We start from the raw sequence: 24204 nt of genomic DNA on the forward strand, positions 1-24204 counted from the left end.
ACTCTCAGCTTCAGACCCTCCCACAGCCAATCAGAAGTCATTTCTCTGCTTTGTTGAAGTAGCTGTGGTCTGAATGAGCTTGTTAATTCCTGCTGACAGCCAATCACAGACCTCCTGCAGCCTCCTCTTCATCTCTCCCTCTCTCTCTCAGACCCATCATCAACTTTCCTTTCTTCTCTTGCAGTGATAAAATGTTCCCTGCGTTCGGCTTCGGCGCTCAGATCCCTCCTGACTACAAGGTAATTGAGCTGCTCTGCTCGCCGTCTCTCCCAGCATGCTCTCTGTCAGCGGAGGAGGCCTGGGGACGAGAGACGGACCTGGTCAGACGCCGGTGATTACCAGCCTGCCTCCTCCTCTTCACCCCGGGGTGCTGCTGGTTAACTGCACTCCCTCACCTCTTCAGTTCACTTCCCATGATGCCCTGCAGCGTCTTGCAACTTCTTATCTGAAGCTGCTTTCGCATCATGTCCTAAAAGTTCTTCAGTCTAAAAACCAAAAAATACGGTTTCAGAGTGAAAAGTCTCACTTTAACTGAAAGTGAGACTGAAAGTTAAAGTGAGATTATAAAACTTTCTCAGACGTGTTGAATCCATCAGGAGGAAACCAGCCACATAGCTGCTCCGTAAATCAGCCAATCAGATGTGGCGTAGAGCTGTGAGGTCTGTGATGCATCACAGGCAGAGCAGACGTCACACTGAGACAACAGCTGCCACACAAACAACAACACACCACAAATGTCTTCTTATGCATATAAACACTTCAAATAAAACACAGAAGAAGTAAAAGATGGAGCTTTAAGGTTTCAATGCATCAGAAGTATCAGCAGCAAAATGTGGTTCAGGTGAGAAGGTGAAAGTCCTGGTTTGGTCTGTGACTGATGTGTTGAGCTGTATGTCGCAGCTGCAGCTGCAGGCGGAGCAGGCGGAGCAGGCGGAGCAGCAACACTCAGAGTACTGACAGAGTACTCAAAGTACAAATACCTCAGAACTGCACCTAAATACAGTACCTGAGTAAATGTACTGTACCGTCCTGTGAGTTCAATGGTTTAATAAAGACAGAGGGAGTGGGGAGGGGGCAGGAGGTGGGGGGTGGGGGGGGCAGTCAGCTGCTCAGATTAGATGTCAAGAAGAAGAAAATGAAAAAGAAGATGAAGAGGGATGAAGGTGAGGAGAGCGAGTACTTATCTCTTTGTTGAAGCTCGTTCTGTAGTTTTCTCCTTTTAATGCAGAGATCAAACAGCTTCCTTTATTCCCCCCTCCTCCCCCTCCTCCCCCCTCCTCCCCCCTCCTCTCCAGGTCTCCCACGACTTTGCAGTGAATTTTAACGAGGAGAACCCGGAGTGTGCAGGTAGGTGCTTTGATTTCCCGCTCTCTCTGAGAGGAGACTCAAATATTTGACAGTGAGCTGAGACGTGTGAGCAGAGTGGGAGCTCCGCCCACCTGCCGCCTGTGATGACGGCGTCTCAGGTGTAGAAACGTTCAGGAGGCTGGTGATGAGTCAGACTCTGGAGCTTTAACATTTAGTGATGTCGCCGTCTGAAACGCCTGAGATCAGTGGAAAGGTCGAAGGTGCAGGAAGGAGGTGATGATCTGTGGGAGGAGCTTCTCTCCTCCTCCGTCTCTCTCCGGTCACACTCATTCACACACATTTATTTAATCTCAGGTGTGGAGCCGCTCTGGATCTCTGTGGTCCACCTCAACCTCTGTGCGTGGATAATAAACAGGAAATGACATCACAAAACACTGTTAAACGAAAGCTGAACGATCTTTACCTGAGTCTCCAGACTGTCCCTGGTCTCCTGCCTCTGAGCTCAGCTCTGATTTCTCGAGGACACCTTCATGTCCGTCTTCCTTTCCTCTGAGCTCGTACAGAGCTGATGTGGGGGATCGTGGGGGGCAGCCGACCCTCTGCCCCCGCTATGAGGAAAAGGTCGACTTCCTGAGCAGCTCTTCATTTAAAATATCAAGAAATGAAAATATGACGAACTCAGACGTGGACCAGCTGTGTCCTCGATTACTCAACTACACTCACACTTTAATGAGTCTTTATGTTTATGTATGTCTGGAGTCTCAGTTTTTATTGATTCTCATTCAGTTTCATCAGTTACACAATATTTTATATTTCATGAAATCCAGATGATGCAAATTGAACTCTGACCTTCCACCTCAGCCTTTAATAAATGATTATTATTATCAGAGTAAATATCAGAGCAGCTCAGTTTTCATTCATTGAAGAATGTTGAAGTTTCAGCCTCTGGGTGAAAAATCTTTAATTAATAATTGATCAACCTGCTCCTCTCCTGATCACTGCCTCTGTATTGATCGTATTGATCAGAGCTGAGGTCTGATCAGCTGATCACCTGTCTCCTCCTGACACAGAGACTGCGTCAGAGTACGACTGTGAAAACAGAAAATCAGCTGTGAGTCTAACACAGTGTGTGTGTGTGTGATGCTGTTCTGTGACCTTCAGACATTAAATCACATCACCGCTGCCTCCGGGCATGCTGGGACATCCGGAGAGAGACGGGGTCTGTGCCTCCTGTGCCTCCTCACACTGATTGAACTTTCTGTTTGGTGTCCTGTCAGGTATCCAGGGGGTGGTGGAGGCCTACCAGGCCTGCCTCCCCAAGCTGCAGCTCTACGGTCCCACCAACATCGCTCCCATTATCCAGAAGGTCGCCAGCTCTGCCTCGCAGGAGGTCCACACCAAAGAGGCCATGGTGAGAGCAGATGGTTGAATGTGTTCACTGGAAGCTGCTCACTCAAACCACAGTCGGCTCCTTCAGCTGAGTTCAGACTATGTGACTTCAGAGGCGTCGGATCGATGCACAGTTCACACTCAACAACTTTCTGACTTGTGATCGAGCAGCTTAGAAGTCGGACAGAGTCACAAACCACATCTCGTCTGTCTGGTCTCCAGAACGACGTCCTGTCACGGGAACATCCGCGAGAAGTGATTTTGTAAAATGGAGTCAGATGAGCGTGATGCACGTGTGAAATGTTAAACAGGAAAGATTCTCCTGCCAAAGGTCTGTTCAATTCTGCTCAGCTTCCTGAGTCCACTGTGTCTGCTGTTGCTGTTGGCTTCCAGGTTCCTGCCTCTTTCCCCTCATCCTGTGTCCTGCACTCTCATTGGCTGTAGCTTGTTTTAGCGTGCTAGATATCTGGTCAGTATATGTGACAGGTCGGCGAACCTCAGCAGTCAGGTCTTTGTTCACACGTAGTGGTTGGTGTTTGCCGATCAACCGCTGATTTGCATCTGATCGGGCTTTTGTCTGTGACTTCTAGGATCCGTTGGCGACGTCAAAATCAGGCCTAAAATCATGTAGTCTGACTGTGGCATAAATTGTAAGTTACTTAAAAAGCAACTAACTGATGAGTGAATGTGATGGATTTTTATGTAATTGTGTTTCACATCGGCCAGAATTCTTCTACCGAACAGAAAATGTTCGATTTATGGAAGATAAAATAAAGAAAATACATCGACACTGCATCAGTCTGGATTAGTTTATGTTCAGGTCTGGTCCTCATTGAAACACTGAAGTTGGTTCTGCTCGTCTTATAAACTATTGTAACCTGGAGTCAGACCTGAGTCAGTCTGACTGAAGAGCGACTGTTGTTTGATCTTCACTCTTCCAGCAATACTTCATCCTGCTGATCCTGACGGACGGCGTCATCACCGACATGGCCGACACAAGGGAGGCCATCGTCCAGGCCTCCCACCTCCCCATGTCCGTCATCATCGTTGGGGTTGGGAACGCCGACTTCAGTGACATGCAGATGCTGGACGGTGACGACGGGATCCTCCGATCGCCTAAAGGAGAGCCCGTCCTGCGGGACATCGTCCAGTTTGTCCCCTTCCGCAACTTCAAACACGTGAGTGACGTAAAACAAGTCTGACAAAATTAAAGTCACATCAGTTCCTGGGTAAACTGACAACTGCTTGACTTATGTTTGAAATACGAGTTTATACGAAACAGAAGCTCCTCCTCCCTGAGGAGTTCCCCACAGTACGATACTGGAGCCTCTGTTTTTTCTGCACTCCCTGAGACTCAGTCATTTATGTAATGTTCCTTCATACATTATATAACAACTTCTTCCAGTTAAATTCAGCTGAAGTTCAGATTCATCGACAAAACACCGACATGAGGCAGAGGTTAAACTCCCTCCCTGGTTTAGTTAAATCAGTCATAAACATCTCGAAACCCTAAATGTCCTTTTTATTTTTATTGCATCTCTTTGTTTGTTATAAATTTTAGTTATAACTTTATTTTGTCAGTTGTGGTCAGACAGACTCATCTCAATGTAATTTAAATCTAAATGTAATTTTAGCCCATTTTAAAAATCCAACTTCTCTATTAGACTGAAACAGTTTAACTTCTTTATTGAAATCCTGTCTCCTTTCAATTTTATACAACAAATAAACAATAGCAAATATGTTTTGTAGGAACATAAAGAGGAAATGTTGTTAATTTATGCGTTAGAGAAGTGATGAGTCAGAGAACCTGTTTGTTTCAACATCTGATCTCAGTTCAGTCTCCAGCTGCAGTGACTCCATCATTAAACAGGTTTATGTTGTTAGAGAAAGACACAGAGGCACAACCTGCTCGTTTACATCCGTTCAGATTCACAGGTCCAGTCAGCAACATTATTATAATTACATAACTATATATTAACTGTATGTTCTTGTAGCATTTCAAGGACAATAGCTGTAATAAGTCACAACTTCATAATAATTAGTTATAATAAAGTGGTTAATTTTACTAAATGAAATAAAAAAGTGTAGCTTGAGTCTCTGTTGTTCATCTTTACAGCACTTTCCTTCCCTCTTTCTCTTCCTCTTCAGTCTCACCTTCCACTTAATTCTCTCCCCTGTGTGTGTGTGTGTGTGTGTGTGTGTGTCACTCCCTGACTCGAGTCACAGTGATTGAAGGTTAGAAAATCTGCGTCGGTTAAAATAGAAACATTCTGTCAAAATGAATTAATTCTCGGTAAATTGTAACAGTGGTTCTGACCCATTTCTGTCTGTGTAACAATACAGAAGCCGACTGAAGCCACAGAGTTTTTATGTGACTGATGACGACTGAGCTGAGAACACAGGATCAGTTTTCTGTTTTGATCAGCTGGAGCTTCACCGTCTGTCTCTGACTCTCTCCGTTTAACTCGTCCTGTTGCTAAGCTATCAGCTACCAGCTGTCTGTTTAATTCTCCAGCTGTTGTCATGACTGTGACCTTTCACCCACCATCAGACTGAGGTAGAAAACTAGTATAAGATGTGACAGAACTCAATACAAGAGAAAAAAATTATATTCAACATTTTAATTGTTTAAATGACCATTTCATTGAAAAAACATTAAAAGCTTTTTTATAAAATGTTTAATATAATTAAAAAATTTTTTTACCAAAACTGTTTTGGAAATGATTTGTTGGCTCATTACTTGTGCACAGGTTGGGAACCACTGACTGTACACTGGTTATACATCCATCTGGATGGTACGATCCGGACCTCAGTTTACATTTGACCAAAACCACCATCTTTCACTAACCTAAACCCCAGACTGGACTCTGGATGTGAACCTGGTCCCGGTTCTCCTGTAATCCACCTGCTTGCTGTCTCTGTAATTACAGCAGTAGTTAATCATTAAGAGCCAGACTTCACTGCTGTGAACAATGAAGTGAAACCAAACAGTTCATAACTTTTCTGTTTGGATTTTCTTCATGTTTGAATGTCAGTTGTTGTTAAAGTCTGTTTGTGTTGCTGTTTGGAGCTGAGATGTGTTAATGTTACAAACACACTGAGCTGTTCTCAGCCCAAAACCTTAAAGAGAAGAAAACTAAACTCTGGCACCAGATGGTGTGTTAATTTAAAAAAACCTGCTCTGATAGAAAATGAGACCGTGAGTGTATATATAAGTTTGTGCGACCCTTTGTGTAACTGTGGATGACTGTAAAGTGTTAAGAAAGCAATTAGCCAAGAAGATTGTTTTAGACTGAGGATGGGAGCGTATTGGGAGAGGAGGAGGACGAGATGAGAGCGTGTGAAGTTATTGAAGAAATTAGTTTCCAGCCTTTAAGGAGGGAAACATGGCGGCAACCTGCCAGCTCATCTTCAGGGGAAATGTTTTACTTCTCTGGCTCTGATGAATTCTCTGTCTTGAACACGTCTGAAGGTTATAGTGCAGTTTGGACTCGTTCTACAGGCGCTGGATGTATTTTCCCTCCTGGGTTTAACCTGTGTGATGAATGAGAGTTTCTGTCTTTGGCCCAAAGAGGAAGCAATTTAGGTTTGACAGCAGCAGAACGAGGCAGAGACGAGCAGCTCAGAGCGACACAGCTAACTCCACCTAACTCCACCTAACTCCACCATGTACAACACACACATGATCTGCAGCACAGCATGGGTGGATGTAGGTGTTGTCCACATGACTCCTGGTAATAGTTTGGCTCATTACTGAGTTTTCCTGCTCGTCATTGTCAGTGAGCCACTTTTCCTTTTTTACATTCATTTCCTTTCTTCCAATCAATCAATCAATTAATCAATCAATCGATCAATCAATAATTTATTTATTCCATTGTCCTCGTTACATCAGAGAAGCTAGGAGGTGATGAAGGGTTGAGATGTGAAGCTTCTGCTGCTCCCAGTTGTGTGAATGTGTCCTGTTATTGATATTTTATCTTCAGTCACTGCTACACAGGAGAAATTCTTGTTCCTGGTCCAAAGCGATGATCTCTCAGCTGTTGTTACAGCTGGTGACACATTTACATTAACAATATTACAAAAGCTGCACATTGCATTTACTGAGTGTTGCCAGAATTCATAGCACTCTTTCCACAGCTGATGATGAAACACTCGCTCTTGCATTTATCTCATCTAGACGTGATTATTGTTAACATTCTTTAGTTTACCTGAATCAGCAATTAGCACATTAGCAGCTGCTGCTACATGTGAATCTGTTATAAAGTGAATGTTTTCAGACTCAGCTGCAGAGAAACTCAAACAAAAGCTGGTTCGTGAAGAAACGAGAAAATAAAGTGAAGCACAAGAAGGAAACAAAAACTCCAAACACACAAACACAAAAAATCCAAACTAATATAAAATAATAGAAAACAGAAAACACACGAGGAGACTGAACAGGAACAAACAGACAAACTGACAAACTGATAAACTGATAAACACAGAGACTTAAATACACAACGGAGGCAGAGGAAGTACAACAACATAAAACAGGAAGTAAACTAAAGTCCAGACAGAATCTGAAAACAGATCATGACAGAACCAAGACTAGAAAATTACATTTTATCAGCCCTGTTTGTTTTCAGTTTCTTGTGCATGTTGTTTTCTACATGTGCTATATGTTGCACGTGTTTGCGTGTGTGTGTGTGTGTGTGTGTGTGTGAGAGAGAATGTGCAGGAGTTTTGTGTCATATTTCATGTTGTTGTATTTGATATCACTATAATGTGTTAATTCATCATTCAGTCTGTGTGCTTCAGTTTATTTACTGAAAATATATTTACAGTGTTTTTACAGTTAATTATTGATATATTTATGTTCACACACAGTCACCATCCTGATTGTTTGCAGTCAAAGTCCTTTTAGCCTCTGGTTAGTTTAGCGATGTGACTTAGAGACAGGAAGTGTTGTTGCTCTGTGGAGAAAAATCAAGGTGCAGCTGTTTCCATCCAGTTGTTTCCGAACCACCACACCTCAGACGTCATGTTACACCTCAGACGTTTTCTGATGTTGCTCATTGTTTAGTTCATGTTCAGCTCTTTGAGACGTATTTGTGAAATCAGGTGATACTGAACTTTGACTTGACAACACCCTGAAGCTTCAGGCTTGCTAATTTCGTTAGACCTACTGGCGGGGGGAGGAGTTCTTGATCCAACAGTTTTAATTTTCATGACGTAGGTAATGAACTGAGACCAGCAGCTGCCTGAAGGAAGAAGCTCCATCTGAAACCTGATGGATGGTTTGGAAAACGCTCAGTGGGAATGTGAAGTGATATAATGTTGGACACCTTCATGTTAAAGACATGTTTCCTGTTTGTAGACGTGTCTCTCAGTGACTCATGTTTCCTCCGTCTCCTCCTCCTCAGGCGTCTCCAGCTGCTCTGGCTAAGAGCGTGCTTGCAGAAGTGCCCAACCAGGTGGTTGACTACTACAACAGCAAGGGCATCAAGCCCAAAGTGCCCAGTGAGTACCAGTCTTCCAGGCCGTTCGGCCCCTGAGCGCCACCACCACGGCTGCCCCCTCCCCCGACAGCACAACCTCTCCCGGACTGAGGAAAATGTTTACTGTATTTAGTTTTTGTTAATGTGGATGTTAAAGGTGCTACACGCAGCATTTCACCATGAAGAAGAGGCTGAGCTGTCCATCCTGAGCTGTTGTAAACACGGGGATCTAGGAAGCAGAGAGGTTTATGGGAAATGAAGAGCAGTAGCACTGAAGGTACTCACTGGTGAAAGAATTCATCTCATCCTAAGTTTCATGTCTAAAAATGCTAACTGTAGCACCTTTAGCATCTGTTGTGCATGCAGGGCCAACAAAGGCTGAGTAGATTGTAACGTTCAGGAGTGTTTTCAATGGAAATGAAAAGCACACAAACACACAACACTGACCAATCCCAACGCTGCTTCCCTGCAGACAGCATGACAGGCGGGGAAACAGTCGATGAAGGAATGTATGACCCCCCCCGTCTGGTTTGTTTTTATAAGAGTTTATCGAGATTTTGCTAAATTTCGTAAGGTTCGTACGTTGTAAAGCATTTTGGATCTCTGCTAGATGAACAAGCGAGCTGCCTTCACAGACGTCTGCATCCTCTACTGTTTTTTTCTAAAGGCGAGGCAGATGCATGAACTGTTGTTTTGCATGCAAATCTCCATGCGGGACTCCTCAGTCCTTGTGGTTTCTGTTTCCTGGTAGTGAATTATATGAGTAATAATGACGTTTACAGTGTACCCGATGATGGGGCTGTTCTACTCTCAAGCATGTTCACATGTAAATGAAAATGTGTGAGTAGATTTAAAAGCACAACCTAAGTATCTTTGGAGAGATTTCTAGATTATGGTGATAGATTTTGGCCACTTTGTGCCACAACACCTGCCTGTCTTTTTGTCTTTGAAAAATGTTTTCACCTTCATTCATTCCTTTGGTTTTATTGTGTTTTTTCTTCTATTTTTAAAATTACTTAAACAAGTACATTCAGTATCTGGAAAGTTTTAGAGTGCAACCTTTTTTTGTTGCTGTTGTTTTTAGACATTTATTAGTTTTAGAAAAGGTTCAGAAAGTTTCTAAAATTTTATAATTTGCTCGAATCCTAATTCAAGATCAGGATCCACAACATGTCCATCCATCAGTTTTCAACCACTTGTGCAGAGCCAGGTGAGGCGAAGTAGTCCAGAATCAGTCCTTATCCACGTGTACCTGTGCAGATTCTCAGTGATCCAGGTCATGGTCGTGGGTTATAGGTAACTGGTCCCAGGCAGCCTGAGACTTCTCACCAGTAAAAAAGTAAAAAACCTTTTGGATTATAGGCACAAAGTTCAGATGGGATTACTGATTCCTCAAACAAACTGTGGGTCTGGGAGGAGTGTTGTGGGAAACCTCCACTGGGAGGCCTGCAGGAGGCTTTAGATCCCTGCAATGAGGAACAGCAGTGGACCTCCTCCTGGATGTCAAAGCTCCTCACCCTGTATCTTCCTTCTGGGGTCAGTTGGATGCCCCCAGAAAACAAGCAGAAAGTGTCCCAATCAGGCACCTGAACCACCTCCTCCGGCTCCTGTCAGCACGAAGGAGCAGCTACTCCCTCAGCTCCCTCTGGATGTCTGAGGTCTTCACCCTGTTCCTGGGTCCAGACACACATAGGAAACTCATTTTAGCCAGTGGTAAGCTTGGCCTCTTTGTTCATTTCCCACACTCTTCACCACAGCTGAGGGTTGGAATTAAGATTGACGTGATAAAAATCTTCAGGTTCAGCTTTTCTTTTTCTTTGCCTGATGTTACAGCAATCTGCCAATCAAGACCTGGGTCAGACCTGCTCTGAAAACCTTCACAAGGAGGTTTCCTGAACTACCTCAACTGGTTCCTTTCAATGCAGAAGGGTCTATTTCGAGGTCCTTCAGGACCTCTGTACACTTCCTACAAACAGTTTCTGATTCAGCATCTAGAATCACGTCCTGACTAAAAAACACGTACAGTTTTTTGCCTTCTCTTGAATTACTCCTGAAATTTTCTGGTCCTAGATATTTGTCTCTGGCCACACCTGCACAGTCAACCTCATCTCCAGAAAAGACAATTGATACTCAATGATTCTGCAAAACCACAGATTACGTTCAGTCACTTTTACATCCAGCAACATTTTTGAAGCATTTGCTCTCTACAATATCTTGGCCACAGCATGGTTGGTTAATTGTAGGGACAGACCCTATTTATGATAAATGAACTATAGTTGGGGAACGATCGACCTCCATGCCTTTACATTCTGCATCACCACATGGCGAGAACACTACTGCTTGCACCGGCATCTGCTGTAAACTGGGAAGTGTGGGATCATCCAATATGGATATATTTCCTGGGGCTGAGATTGTTGGGATTCAACAGATGATCTCTCTTGGTGAAGTCACAGCAGCTGATCTGAGACCACCAGGAAGCTGACACGTCCTGTCTGTCACTGTGGCTCACTAATGTTAATTGACCAAGCAAAGTGAGATGACAGACAGCCCATAGTTCTACATCTGTATTCAAGAGATTCCTCTATGTAAGTTAATGTCATGCATCTTTACCTGACTCTTAAAGGGAAGAATTAATGAATTGTTTTGTTTGTTTTTTCCAGAAGCTTCGACTCAGTTTTTAATAAGGATTTTACTTCCCACTCACACACAGGCAGCGTTGAGCCTTTGAGTCTGGTTCTGTAATAATTATTTAACCACTGATTATTTAATGTCATCACAGGTTCTTTTTGTTGTGTTCAGCACAGAGAGAAAAGATGGCGGACAGGTGTTGAGTCACATGATTCTCGTTGTGTTACCATGCAGTATTGTGTGCAAAACAATGACAAACTGACTTATGATAATAAAAGTTTTATCAGTAAACTCTGTCTCAGTGTCTGTTTTATGTAACGTCAGCGAACACAGCAGACGTCAGTCAAACACTCAGAGCTCAGAGTAAACAAAGAACCTGAACCTCGTACATACAGATGGGCGGAGCCTCTGTGACGTCACCCTCAGGTTTCTGAAGCTCAGAGTGAGCTGCTCCACTGTCGCCATCTTGGCAGTGCCTGACTCCGCCCATAATCTGGCTAATCCAAAAATGATCAAAGAGGTGGGGCCTGTGTGGAGCTGAGCCTTCAGTGCCACCCACCTGTCACTCAAAGAGGCCACACCCTCAACTCTCTATAACTTTAGTCTTTAATAAATTGTGAACAGCTGAGTTCTATAAAATTCACACTTGGTGAAACTATCAAACCAAACTGAGACTGAAAACTGAATCCAGAAAGTTTTTTGGCTGAAAGCTCTGAAGGCAAACACAGAGGACAGGTTCCAGTGGAAAGTTGTTGTCCAATCAGCAGGCAGCAATCCCGTCAAATAGTCCAATCATAGGACACCACCTGAAGCTCACAGGGGAGGACAGAGAGGATCTGTCAAATAGACCTCAAGACTAATTTGACCCTTTGTCATAACAACATTAAGAAATCCAGAGACTGACAGACCTGTAGCTCCTGCAGGTCCTGTGTCTGATTTAGTGGTAACAAGTTTAACCAGCTAGTAATCTCTGCTTACGAGCTGTTTGAGCTTTGAAAGACATCACATCATCTTCCTCAGCAGATGCTCAGTGTTGCCACGGAAACATCTCAAATTTACAGTTTTTCTTAAACGTTTAAACCTTTACTTCGTTCTGCTTTCAGAGGGAAGTTTTAATGTTATTTATGTTCTGAATTATTTCCCACAGGAAGCAGTCAGTGTTTTTGTGTCCGTCAGCCTCAGCGAGTGTGTTACACTGTGGTCTGTCTCCGCCTGTGAGCGTAAAGGAGAAGATGAAGGAGAATTTCCCAGCTGTCCCATCATCCTCCTGTGATTTCCAAACAGCCACAGCAGTAATTAAACCAGGGGGCGGTTTGTTCGGAGGTGTAACGGGTTCAAAAGGAGGAGGAGACAGATGAAAAGAGGTCGTTAACCCTGTCAACAGGACAAAAGAGTCACAGCGAGATGTCACCGACTCGACATAAAGAAGCTGTCATAGAGAAAACAGCACGAACGAACAACAGCAGAGCTCAGTGTGAGAAACATGAAGCTGCTCAGTGAAGAACAACAACTCAGTCTGAGCACAGAGAGAGTTCACACCTGAGTGTTTACCTGAGATCTGCTATATTTTTATTGGATCACTCAGACAACTGTCAGCCAATCAGAAGAGAGGCTCAGAGCCAGAGATGATTTTTGGTTCTTAAAACCACAAATATATCTTCTTATGGATGTGGACCTTTAAATGAATCACAGACACATTGTGGAGGCAACATGTCAGCAGATGTGCCAACTTTCAAAATAAACACATGATAACAGGAAGAAGAAATCAGATGACTAATCAGCAGGGTGATCGTCTGACAGATCGGTTTGTGATTGATGTGCAGTTTGAGGTGAGGATGATCAATCAGCTGATCATTGATCGGGGTCCAAAACTCAACCAAAAGACTCAAAATTGTGAAATTTGGGAGGGGGGGCTCAGAGTTTTGCAGTCCCTCAGCTGCGTCAAATTAAAAATCTAATGAGGCTGAGAGGTTTAACTCTGACAGTTAATAAATCCAGTTTTCTGTCAGCCAATTAGAGACTGGACTTCCTGTCAGTTATCACAGAGGCTGATGTGTGTTATCTCAGACTGTGTTTCTCTGCTGGGTTGATGAAGCTCTGTGAACAGCTCCTCTTCTCCTGCCCCCTGATCCCTGTCACTAAAGTCAAATTAAACGTTTGTTGGTTTCATGTGAGACAGCGACACATGAAATCTGACATCGACTCCATGAGACTGAAGGTTTATCAGACGCTGCACAGAGACTGTGATGAGGCAGGATTTTACAGCGTCCATCCTCCATCTCTATCAACACAGGAGGCCAATAAACCCGTTGTCCGTCAGAGCTGTGCACCTCTGTGATTGGACCACAGCGTGTTACAGACTTGTCGCTGAGCCTCTTTTACATTCGACATCTCTACATCTGAGCGTCACTACTTCCTGTTCTGGTTATAACAGCATCAGCACAAAAGCATGAGGAAGAATTGTGCTGTATGTTGAGAGCTGTCAACCACAGAGATGGTTCTAATGATCAGTATTTTCACTGTCTTTGTTTAGCATGCTAACATTTGCTAACTAGCATCAAGCACTAAGTACAGCTGAAGCTGATGGGAATGTGACCAGTTCTGCAGGTGGAAGCAGACTGTGAATGAACAGCCCCGCAGGCTGAACCAAAGTAGTGGACCAATAAACATGTGACCTGATGGTGGCACTGGAGGCAAAATAGAGTCAGAGGATTCAAGTCACCACAGTTCATCCTCAGGGGACATGAGCGTCTGAACACCTGAGCGATGTAGCAACAGACAGAAAACCTGAGACTCTGGATCAAAGTTTCCACTAAGTGAAACTTTCCAGGCTCAACTTTGTTCTTCTTCTTTGTTGGTGTGACTCAGCAGACACTTCCCTCTGATTGGCTGCGAGTCACAAACAGCTGAATAATGAATGAGACCTTCAGCTGCTGCGTCTGTAAAACCTCACATCTCTAACCCACGAGGTCTTCGTTAAAACTCTTTAATTAAAGAAGGTTCAGCAGGTCTTTAATTACCTCAGCGGACGAGCGCAGGAGGCCCTTCAACTAACGAGGAGGTTAATGAGGAGCAGCCAATAGGAAGCTGTGATATAAACAGAGGGAGCTCCACCCATCACAAACTGTCTTTAATAACATCTAACAGCTCAGACAGACGACACCAACTTTAATACTGTGTTTACAGTCATCAGCCTGTGGAGGGAATGTTCAACCGTCCACAGACTTTTGGCCATGAACATGAGGTTGGTCCTCATTTCACTGTGGGAAATAATAATAATAATAATAATAATAATAATCTACATTTAAAGACTTTCAAGGAAGTTTAAGATCTGTAAGATCTGATAACTCTGTAATGAGTGTTTTGGTCTCAGGAGACAGAGAAAAGTGTTTTCAGTCAGTATGAGAGGAGCAGTGTGTGTGTGTGTGTGTGTGTGTGTGTGTGTGTGTGTGTGTGTGTGTGTGTGTGTGTGTGTGTGTGTGTGTGTGTGTGTGTGTGTGTGTTGGCAGCTGCTGATACTGGAAAGGGATGAGAGCAAAGCTGAGTGACAGCTCTTTGCTCCACAGAGGAAACTCATTATCACATTCAACTAAAGGCTGCTGCCAAAACACACACACACACACACACACACACAGAGAAAACTGGCTGTGTGTGATGGATTCTTCCAGATGAGCCTCTATTATCATTTATTCACAGAAAAATCAGAATAATTAAATCTGTTGTAATATTTGTACAGTAGCAGAACTGAAAACTGAAAACTGATGTGATGACATACAACAACCAGAGGGGCAGGGAGGGAAATTAAATCAGATTTTTAAAATATCATTATATTAGAAATTGGGAGGAAGGAGGAGGCAAAGTGAGAAAATTGGAGGAAACTGAGATTAGAAAGGAGAACGATGAGAGGACGATGGTGCTGAATGTAAATCTGTTCTAATGTTATGTAATTATGCAACAGCAACATGTCGAGGCTCAGAAAGAAAAAATGTATTTAAACTAATAGAAGTTGACCCAGAAACAGAAAAGATTAGAATGAAACTGTTTGTGCTGTCAGGTACAGAAGCCCTGAAGGCTAGTTAAAAAAAATCTGTGAAAGCAAAAACACTGCCAGAGAGGCAAGTGGAACATATTTAGAGGGGAATCTTTTTTCTTCAAGGTTTTCACAGATGACAAAAAATGTGAAGTTAGAAAAAACACTTCCAGGAAACAAAAAAGCAGAAAATAAAAAACAAGTTTAGTACAAAATCAAAATAATATATTTTTTAAATGTCTCTCAGGAGGATCCTGAAGGATCTGAAACTACTGAAAAGTCAGATTATTTTGCTGTTTGTTTTCATCTGTTTTCATTTGCTCACAGACCTGATCACATCAGACTGACAGAAAAATTCATCTAACCTGAACCTGAACCTGAACCTGAACCTGACCTCAGTGTGTTTGTGCAGATGTTTGTTACTGATCATAATCTGGAGTTTGTAGAATTGTCCAGTTTTTACATTGAGTCTGGTGACAGTTGAAATCACATCTCACCATGAGCTCCACTCATTAGCTGATCTGGAGCTTTTGATACCATCACATGATCTTCCTCAGCAGTTCATCATGTCTGAGCACGTGCACGTGCACATCGTATTTCTGTTCAGACACAAAGAAAAAGAAGAGTAAACACTGTGTGAGCGAATTTACAGGAAGAGTATCTGCTTAAATCCCATTGGCAGTGGCCATAGCAACCAAAGTTATCGTGGAGGCCCTCACAAAGACAGAGTGTCCGGCGGAGGAGGGACACAGCTGGTGTGGGAGGGCTCAGGGTCGCTGGTAGCACAGAGGTGTAGGGACAGAGAATGAGGTGAGTTCGTCCTGCAGCAGGTTCAGATGTGTGGTGACGTCACTCTGGTTAACATTTGTGCTGCTCATCTCTTTTCTCTGTCATCTGCATCAAGCTCCATGAAATGTTTCTGAATGTTCTGGAAGCAGAAAGACTGAGGGTCCCTGCAGTCACTCTGCAGTCTGACAGTATCAGCAGCTCATTGATGAGATTACAGCTGCTCTCAAAGAGCTTCAAACGTCACAGGACACTTCTGTGGGCTGCTGAAGTGTTGGCACATTGCTCCAACACACTGACGGCGTCATATCAACTCCACACAGCTGCAGGTGATCCTACCTGATCAACAGGCTCCGCCCACCAGCCGACTGAGCACCCAGCTGTTAGTGATCAGCCATCAGCTTCCAGATTCTTCTGCTCTTTACATCAACTCTTTGGTTTTGTTCTCTGAACAGATGAGGATCAAATTAAAAACGGTGTGTGATGTTCTTTGTCGGTTATCTGTTGGAGTAAGGGGGGACTGAATCAGTGATGCACAGCTGCATGGGTGTAGCTCCGCCTTCCCAGTAAAAGCTGGATCAGTGTTGAGCTGTGGACTGTGAGTCTGTCACTGTGAGTGCTGCTCTTCTGATAGAGCAAACACACACACGCCGATTTCTGGTGTGATCGATGTTCTCCAGTCTCTGAGCTGAAGCTGTGCGTGAACGTTTAACATCAGGTGACGAAGTCAATCATCGGGAGAAACATGTTGATCTATGGACAGTTTATAAAACACAGAAACAATTCAACACACACACACACACACACACACACACACACACACACACACACACACAGATCCCAGCCTCCAGCTCCGACTGATCGATGTCAACAGTGGTTAAACCTCCTCCTTCAGGACACAGACACAAAGCTCAGCAATACCACCTTAAATTTACAATAACACCAACTAAAACTCATCATAAAACCGCCTTAACCTCACTATAATACCACCTTAAATTTACAATAATACCTCACAGTGTCACCTTGAAATGTCTGAAACCCACAGTAAACACTGTTATTTAGACGCCAGCTGCTTCGCAACCTGTTGGGGTTGGTTGATTTGTTCTGGTGGGAAAGCTGTTAGCCTGTAAGTCTGCTAGCCTGTTAGTTTCTTAGCCTGTCAATCTGTTAGCCTTTTAGTCTGTCAGCATGTTAGCCTGTTAAACTGTAAATTTGTTAGCCTGTTAGCCGGTTACTATGTTAGCCTGTCAGTCTGTTAGGTTCTTAGCCTGTTAGCTTGTTAGCCTGTCAGTCTGTTAGCTTGTTAGCCTTTCAGTCTCTTACCCTGTTAGCCTGTCAGTCTGTTAGACTTTTAGTCTGTAAGCATGTTAGCCTAGTCTTAGTATGTTAGCCTGTTAGCCTGTTACTATTTTAGCCTGTCAGTCTGTTACACTGTAAGTTTGTTAGCCTGTTAGCTTGTTAGCCTGTCACTACATTAGCCTGTTAGCCTGTTAAACTGTAAGTTTGTTAGCCTGTTACTATGTTAGCCTGTCAGTCTGTTAAACTGTAAGTTTGTTAGCCTGTTAGCTCGTTAGCCTGTTAACCTGTCAGTCTGTTCGCTTTTTAGCCTGTTAGCTTGTTAGCCTTTCAGTCTCTTACCCTGTTAGCCTGTCAGTCTGTTAGCTTTTTAGCCTGTTAGCTTGTTAGCCTGTCAGTCTGATTAGCTTGTTAGCCTTTCAGTCTCTTACCCTGTTAGCCTGTCAGTCTGTTAGCCTTTAAGCCTGTCAGCCTGTTACTATGTTAGCCTGTCAATCTGTTAGCCTGTTACTATGTTAGCCTGTCAGTCTGTTAGCCTGTTACTATGTTAGCCTGTTCAACTGTAAGTTTGTTAGCCTGTTAGCTTGTCAGTCTGTTAGCTTGTTAGCCTTTCTGTTTCTTACCCAGTTAGCCTGTTACTATGTTAGCCTGTCAGTCTGTTACATTAGTGTTGTTAGCCTTTTAGCTTGTTACTATGTTAGCCTGTCAGTCTGTTAGCCTGTTACTACATTAGCCGATTAGCCTGTTAAACTGTGAGTTTGTTAGCCTGTCAGTCTGTTATTATGTTAGCCTGTTAGCCTGTCAGTCTGTTAGCCTGTTACTACATTAGCCTATTAGCCTGTTAAACTGTGAGTTTGTTAGCCTGTCACTCTGTTATTATGTTAGCCTGTTAGCCTGTCAGTCTGTTAGCCTGTTACTACATTAGCCTATTAGCCTGTTAAACTGTGAGTTTGTTAGCCTGTCAGTCTGTTATTATGTTAGCCTGTTAGCTGGTCAGTCTGTTACATTAGTGTTGTTAGCCTTTTAGCTTGTTACTATGTTAGCCTGTCAGTCTGTTAGCCTGTTACTACATTAGCCTATTAGCCTGTTAAACTGTGAGTTTGTTAGCCTGTCAGTCTGTTATTATGTTAGCCTGTTAGCCTGTCAGTCTGTTAGCCTGTTACTACATTAGCCTATTAGCCTGTTAAACTGTGAGTTTGTTAGCCTGTCAGTCTGTTATTATGTTAGCCTGTTAGCTTGTCAGTCTGTTAGCCTGTTACTGCATTAGCCTGCTAAACTGTGAGTTTGTTAGCTTGTTAGCCTGTTGACATTACTCCTGATTCCTGCTGTAGACGGACTAAGTCTTTTAGTGCTTGTTACTGACTGTTCTGATTCTTCTTCAGACAGCTAGCATGATTCTTCCTCCTCTTCCTCCTCCTCCTCCTCTGGGGGGGTCTTGTCGGCGTCACCACTGGGAGCCATCGTCCGCTTCGGTTGGTGGCTGTAATCTCCCCGACGTGATGGCGGCCTGCAGAGGTGGAGTGTAATCTTTTATTTTTGACTCTGCATCTCTGAGGGCAGATTACAGCGAGTGTCTGACTGTTCAGGCTTTGTTCGGGAGCTGGAGGCAGCAGCTGTTTCTCCCTGATAAAACAGGGGGCAGAGCTCTCGGCCCTCAGCAGCAGGGATTTCCTCACACACCTGAGCGGCTCTGCTGCCTCAGGCTCTGTCTGTGTGGATGTTGTGATGTTTGATGGCGGGATCTTCCAGACTCGCCGTCCTGCTGATACTGTGAAAAGCCCCCTGGACTCCACCTGGTATTCACCTGTGATCTGTATGAGAAACTACACGCAGTAAATACTATAACCAGGTATTTCCTGCTTGTCTTTGCAGTCTTACGAGCTGAGGGTTGGAACACAGATCGACCAGTAGATCAGAATCTTTACCTGGCAGCTCAGCTCCCTCTTCACACAGTCGACTGATACCACGTCTGCTGACACTGCTCCGACCCGTCAGTCCCACGCCCCATCCTGCCCCCACCTGTGAACAACAGCCTCACTAACCCTCAGCCCACAGGGAGGAGTCACACCTGCTGCAAACCGCCTCACTTTGTATAAACCCACAGACATACAGGAGGCAGAGCTGGAACAGCGCTGTCGTCAGACTGTGGGATCTGAGACTTTAGTGGGAAACTCATTAAATAAGTCGTATGAATATTTTATCTATGGAAACATTTTGTGTCTTGGAAAATGTGATAATTAACATTTTCTCATTATGTTCATAAAAAACAATCATCCAGGAACATTTCCTCCAAAATGAATCTGTGCTGCAGGTTTGATTTATAATTTCAATGAGACAGAAAGAAACAAATTAAAGAATAAAAATGAGAGTGAGAGTAAATAAAAACAGAAGAGTCATAATAAAATACAGGAATCTGAAGATGTTTGTGCTCTGAGTAAAAACTTTTCTCTACTTTCTAATATTTAGAGACAAAACAACTCATTTTGCTCAGGGTTTTATTGAGGTTTAGAGGAAGATGAAGGTCGGACACAGGAAACATGCAGAGGCGCTGCCGCTCGGCGTCGTGGTCATTTCCTGTGAATTAACTGAGCGTATTGATCAGAACGAAGCGTCTGACAAACAAACATCAAACGGTCCTGAGGCAGAGACACATCGACCCAGGAGGGATCAGAGCAGGTAATGAGAGCAGAGGACGTTTGAATAATATGACAGAAGGAGCAGGAGGTGGGGTTTTTATTTTTATATCACCCCCCCAAGCCCCTCGAGCCCCCACCCCCTCTGAACCCGCTCCCCAGAGCCTGAGGAGGAGATGGAGGAAAAATATCATGTTTTTCTTCCTTTCCTTAAAATGAGGCCACGGCCGTGAGGAGCTGCTCCATCAGGGGCAGGAAATAATGGGGTGTCACCCCCTTAGCCCCCCCCAGCCCCCACCGGCCAGCTCTCACCTTCCCCTCCTGCAACACAAGGACATGTTAGACCCCGGCTCTCGTTACTGCACCAGACTGCAGGGAGTCACAGGAGGAGGACTTTAAACAGGACACCTGGAACTGGATTCATTTCAGACCAGGATCAGGATCAGGTTTACATTCAGGATCGGGATCAGATCAGAATCAGACCAGGATCAGGACCAGGATCAGGATCAGGTTTACATTCAGGATCGGGATCAGATCAGAATCAGACCAGGATCAGGACCAGGATCAGGTTCAGGTTTACATTCAGGATCAGAATCAGATCAGAATCAGACCAGGACCAGGATCAGGATCAGGTTTACATTCAGGATCGGGATCAGATCAGGATCAGGATCAGGATCAGGACCAGGATCAGGTTCAGGTTTACATTCAGGATTGGGATCAGATCAGAATCAGATCAGGACCAGGGTCAGTATGAGGATGAGGATGAGGATCAGATCAGGACCAGGGTCAGGTTCAGGTTCAGGTTCAGGTTCACATTCAGGATCAGGGTCAGATCAGAATCAGATCCGTTTCAGGATCAGGATCAGATCAGGATCAAGACCAGGACCAGGTTTACATTCAGGATCAGATCAGAATCAGACCAGGATCAGGACCAGGATCAGGTTCAGGTTTACATTCAGGATCGGGATCAGATCGGGATCAGATCAGAATCAGGATCAGGACCAGGATCAGGTTCAGGTTTACATTCAGGATCGGGATCAGATCAGAATCAGATCAGGACTAGGATCAGGACCAGGGTCAGGATGAGGATGAGGATCAGATCAGATCAGGACCAGGACCAGGGTCAGGGTCAGGTTCACATTCAGGATCAGGGTCAGATCAGGATCAAGACCAGGACCAGGACCAGGACCAGGGTCAGGATCAGGTTCCAGAGGTGTCTAATCTTTTGTTGAGTGTGAGCAGTAATTTATCAGTGACTTCCTCAGACTTACAATCACATGATTGATCATGGGTCTGATCACCAATCAGAGGTATTGACGGACCTGCAGCTGACATAACGGTGTGGATGGATCGGCCTCCTGGGGCCCTGAGGCAGAAATAAATTGTTAGGCCCCTGTTGACCCTCAGTCCACATGTCAGTTAATCTATTTCAGCAGAAACCAGCTGGACTCTTGACTGTAGTGGTTTAGAAACAGGACACAGTGGGTCGTCGCCTCAGCCAATCAGAATGCTGCTTCACCCACAGATGGAGAAGTCAGGTGTAAAATAAATAAAGAAAATGTAAAGAGAGAAAATTCAGAGCTTCTGTTGATATGAGAAAAAAACACGTCTGCAGGTCACAGCTCGGTGTGAGCATCATGTCATTACATCATCAATCATGTCATTACATCATCAGTCATGTCATTACATCATCAGTCATACATGTACAACAGTGAATTGCATTAAAGTGACAGCACTTCTTCTTCTTCCTCTGTGTTAAAATGAGCTGAGCAGAAACGTCCCAGTGTGTACACATTCCAGAGGTCAAAGGTCAGCTCAGGCCTTGGGGAGGAGGACCTGAAGATGACCCAGGTACCCAGGTACGTCCACCAACCTGCAGCCCCTCATTTATCTTCCCTCGTCTTCAGAGAGAAGCCATAAATCACGCCGCCTCTCTGGGTTGGGGGGGGGTGGCCTTAATGATCCTGACGAGCAGCGCCGTTTGTCGACGACGCGTATCGAACAAGAGGACGTGCCGCCATCGCTCTCCCTGACTTATTAACACTGAAATACCAAATCATCCGTCTCACTTACACGTGCTGGAGTCGTGTCTCTGTTCAGCGCGGCGTGTCAGGGCGTCCTGATGAGCCTGTTCCCTCCCAGCTGACTGTTTACAGGTCACGGAGACGGATAATGGCCTCGGTAATGAGCAGCTCCACAGTGAACAATGGAGCAGATGGAGGATTTTCTCAGCAGTCATTGTTTCACCTCTGCGGTTTGAAAAATCCTCCATGAGGACGTTTACATACAAACTGACATTATTTACATAACACTGATGGTTCCCATAGCAACCTGGAAGTATTTCCTTAAGGAGCTGGGACCTTATGCATTTATAATCTCCCTGTTTCCTGGTGAACTCAAACACACCACGGGGTCCACAGTCAACTGGGTCTCTGCTACTCTATCTATCTATCTATCTATCTATCTATCTATCTATCTATCATGAGACAAACTCAGGGCTGAAAAAATGACAGAAAAAATGAATCTGTATTTTTGTTAGGATCAATTTTCTCCTAAAAAGAGTAAAAAATGAAGCAGTAAAGCACAGAGCAAAGACACTGCACCTTTAAAAGTCAGTGCATTTAAAACAGTTTACAGAGCATTTCTTTCTTTCTTTCTTTCTTTAAACCAAGAAAAAAAAACATAACATGAGCAGCAACAAAGCAGAATCATCAAAGGGTCAATAAACTACACAATAGTAAGACTCAAATCATAATCATGGGTTCCAGCTGCCATGGCTGCCTTGGTGTGTTGGTGCGCACTCTTTTACCTTATTTTCTTTATAAATCCAGTTTTCTGCCTTGGTTTCCGGAGCTCTTTCACCAGAGAAGAGCTCATTAACATCAGAGAAACAACTCCAGAGGATTTTTCCACTTTTCTCGACTCACCTGTGGAATTATTGGACATTTTGGTCAGAGGTCACTGACCTTTGCTCTCGCAGTGAAACGCCGGAGGAGAGGAAAACGTGCTGGTGCGCTTGCGCGTCTCCGCCGGCGCGGACTCCGCACACCGCTCCCAGGTATCTTTCTCTCCAAGGTGCGTTCACTGCCCAACAAGCTGGATGAACTTCAGCTACTGGTGCAGAAGAACAGAGACTTTTCTTCATCTTCCGTCCTGTGCTTCACGGAGACGTGGCTGTGTGGATGGTTCCGGACTCTGCGCTGGAGCTGGCCGGCTTCCAGCTCTTCAGAGCGGATCGCGACACAGAGCTGTCCGGCAAAACCAAAGGTGGAGGAATGTGTTTTTATGCTAACAGTGGCTGGTGCAGAGACGTGACAGTGATCCTGCAGCACTGTTCTCCTGACCTGGAGACTTTCATCATAAACTGCAGGCCCTTCTACTCCCCCCGTGAGTTCACCTCATTCATCCTGGTCGGTGTTTACATCCCACCACAGGCCACAGCAGATACTGTGTGTGGAGCGGACCAACCCAGACTCCGTAGTTATTGTCCTTGGTGACTTTAACAAAGGGAACCTCAGCCACGAACTGCCCAAATACAGACAGTTTGTTAATTGCCCGACCAGAGAGGGGAACACTCTGGACCACTGTTACCCCACAATCAGTGGAGCTTATCACGCCGTCCCCCGGGCTGCACTGGGCCACTCTGACCATGTCATGGTCCACCTGATTCCCACATACAGGCAGAAACTAAAACTGTGTAAACCTGTTGTTTACAAGAACCTCCAAGAACCTCCAACTGCACCAATCACCAGAACAAATTCCTTGTATGTGGAAACATACTTGGCAATAAAACTGATTCTGATTCTGATAATAAAGTTATTTTAATTCTCTGAGGCAATAATTCTCCAGGTTTATGCAGTTTATTCTTCTGTGATGTCACAGATGATGATGATGATGTTTGTAGCTGCAGCTCTGAACACGATCGATGGGAAACGGAGCCTCATGACTCTCAGCTGCAGATCACTGCTCTCTGTGAAGCAAACTGCTGAGGGAGAGGAGTGAATTATGGGTAACACTTCAGACGGACAGCTGACGCCGGCCCGACCAACCACTGCCAACGATTTTTTAAAAGCTAAAGAGGCAGTTAGAGAAGCAGCACCGATCCAATTTACAGAAACATCAAGAAACTGCAGTCAGCAGGGACAGAGCCACACACACACACACACACACACACACACACACACACACACACACACAGAGTAAAGCTCTGCTAGCTCAGCTGTGTCGTCACATTTTCCTCATTAAAGCTGAGGAGGGTTTTCTGGTGTCTAATTGTCGCTGTCAGAGAAGAGCAGGACGAGCTCAGCTGGAGATCATCAGCTTGTTATCATCTGCTAATAAACATCATCTCTGGTCAAACAACACGTCCTCGCTCTCCGTCTGGCTGCAGCCTGCAGGGGACGTTCAGCATATCGGGCTGTAATCCTTCAAATCTGTTAATAATTACACAACATTTATCGTCTTATCAGCATCATGACCTGGGTTTGCTACTGCAACTGCAGCCGTCACACACGAAGTTCTGCACAAGTCCAGGACCACGACCTGAACCTGTACCTGTGCCCTTCAGACCTGAAGGAACTGCCCCCGTCAGGTAAAGGTCTCCAGCTTCTGAACTTTAAGGAGATGCAGCAACAACAAACTGAAAACTTTCTGCAGCACG

The 24204-nt window shown here is 44.5% G+C and overlaps 1 protein-coding gene and 2 long non-coding RNA genes across 5 annotated transcripts in view; 2 read left to right on the forward strand and 1 right to left on the reverse strand.

Annotated features, from left to right (window-relative positions):
• Positions 1–11090, forward strand: part of cpne4a (copine IVa) — a 50472-nt gene extending 39382 nt beyond the window's left edge. For both annotated transcript variants that reach the window (XM_071469210.1, XM_071469209.1), the window contains 5 exons: positions 185–239; positions 1296–1347; positions 2586–2719; positions 3639–3875; positions 8097–11090. In XM_071469210.1, the coding sequence (XP_071325311.1) occupies positions 185–239; positions 1296–1347; positions 2586–2719; positions 3639–3875; positions 8097–8228 (610 nt within the window). In that variant the 3' untranslated portion in view covers positions 8229–11090. The remainder of the gene's footprint in view (positions 1–184; positions 240–1295; positions 1348–2585; positions 2720–3638; positions 3876–8096) is intronic.
• Positions 11091–15558: 4468 nt separating this feature from the next.
• LOC139612990 (uncharacterized) lies at positions 15559–18923 on the forward strand. Its single transcript, XR_011686667.1, has 4 exons — positions 15559–15639; positions 15734–16091; positions 18294–18426; positions 18784–18923. It is a non-coding gene; the product is annotated as an uncharacterized lncRNA (long non-coding RNA).
• Positions 16086–18785, reverse strand: LOC139612991 (uncharacterized). 2 transcript variants are annotated; one of them, XR_011686669.1, is made up of 3 exons: positions 18592–18785; positions 18275–18418; positions 16086–16309 (listed from the first exon to the last, which is right to left on the reverse strand). It is a non-coding gene; the product is annotated as an uncharacterized lncRNA (long non-coding RNA). The 2 variants fall into 2 exon arrangements; XR_011686668.1 differs by having other exon boundaries at positions 16086–16368.
• Positions 18924–24204: the final 5281 nt, after the last annotated feature.

This window comes from Trachinotus anak, unplaced genomic scaffold (assembly GCF_046630095.1).
Source record: "Trachinotus anak isolate AG129_WGS33_773 ecotype Australia unplaced genomic scaffold, CSIRO_AGI_Tana_v1 ptg000032l, whole genome shotgun sequence".
NCBI lineage: Eukaryota > Metazoa > Chordata > Actinopteri > Carangiformes > Carangidae > Trachinotus > Trachinotus anak.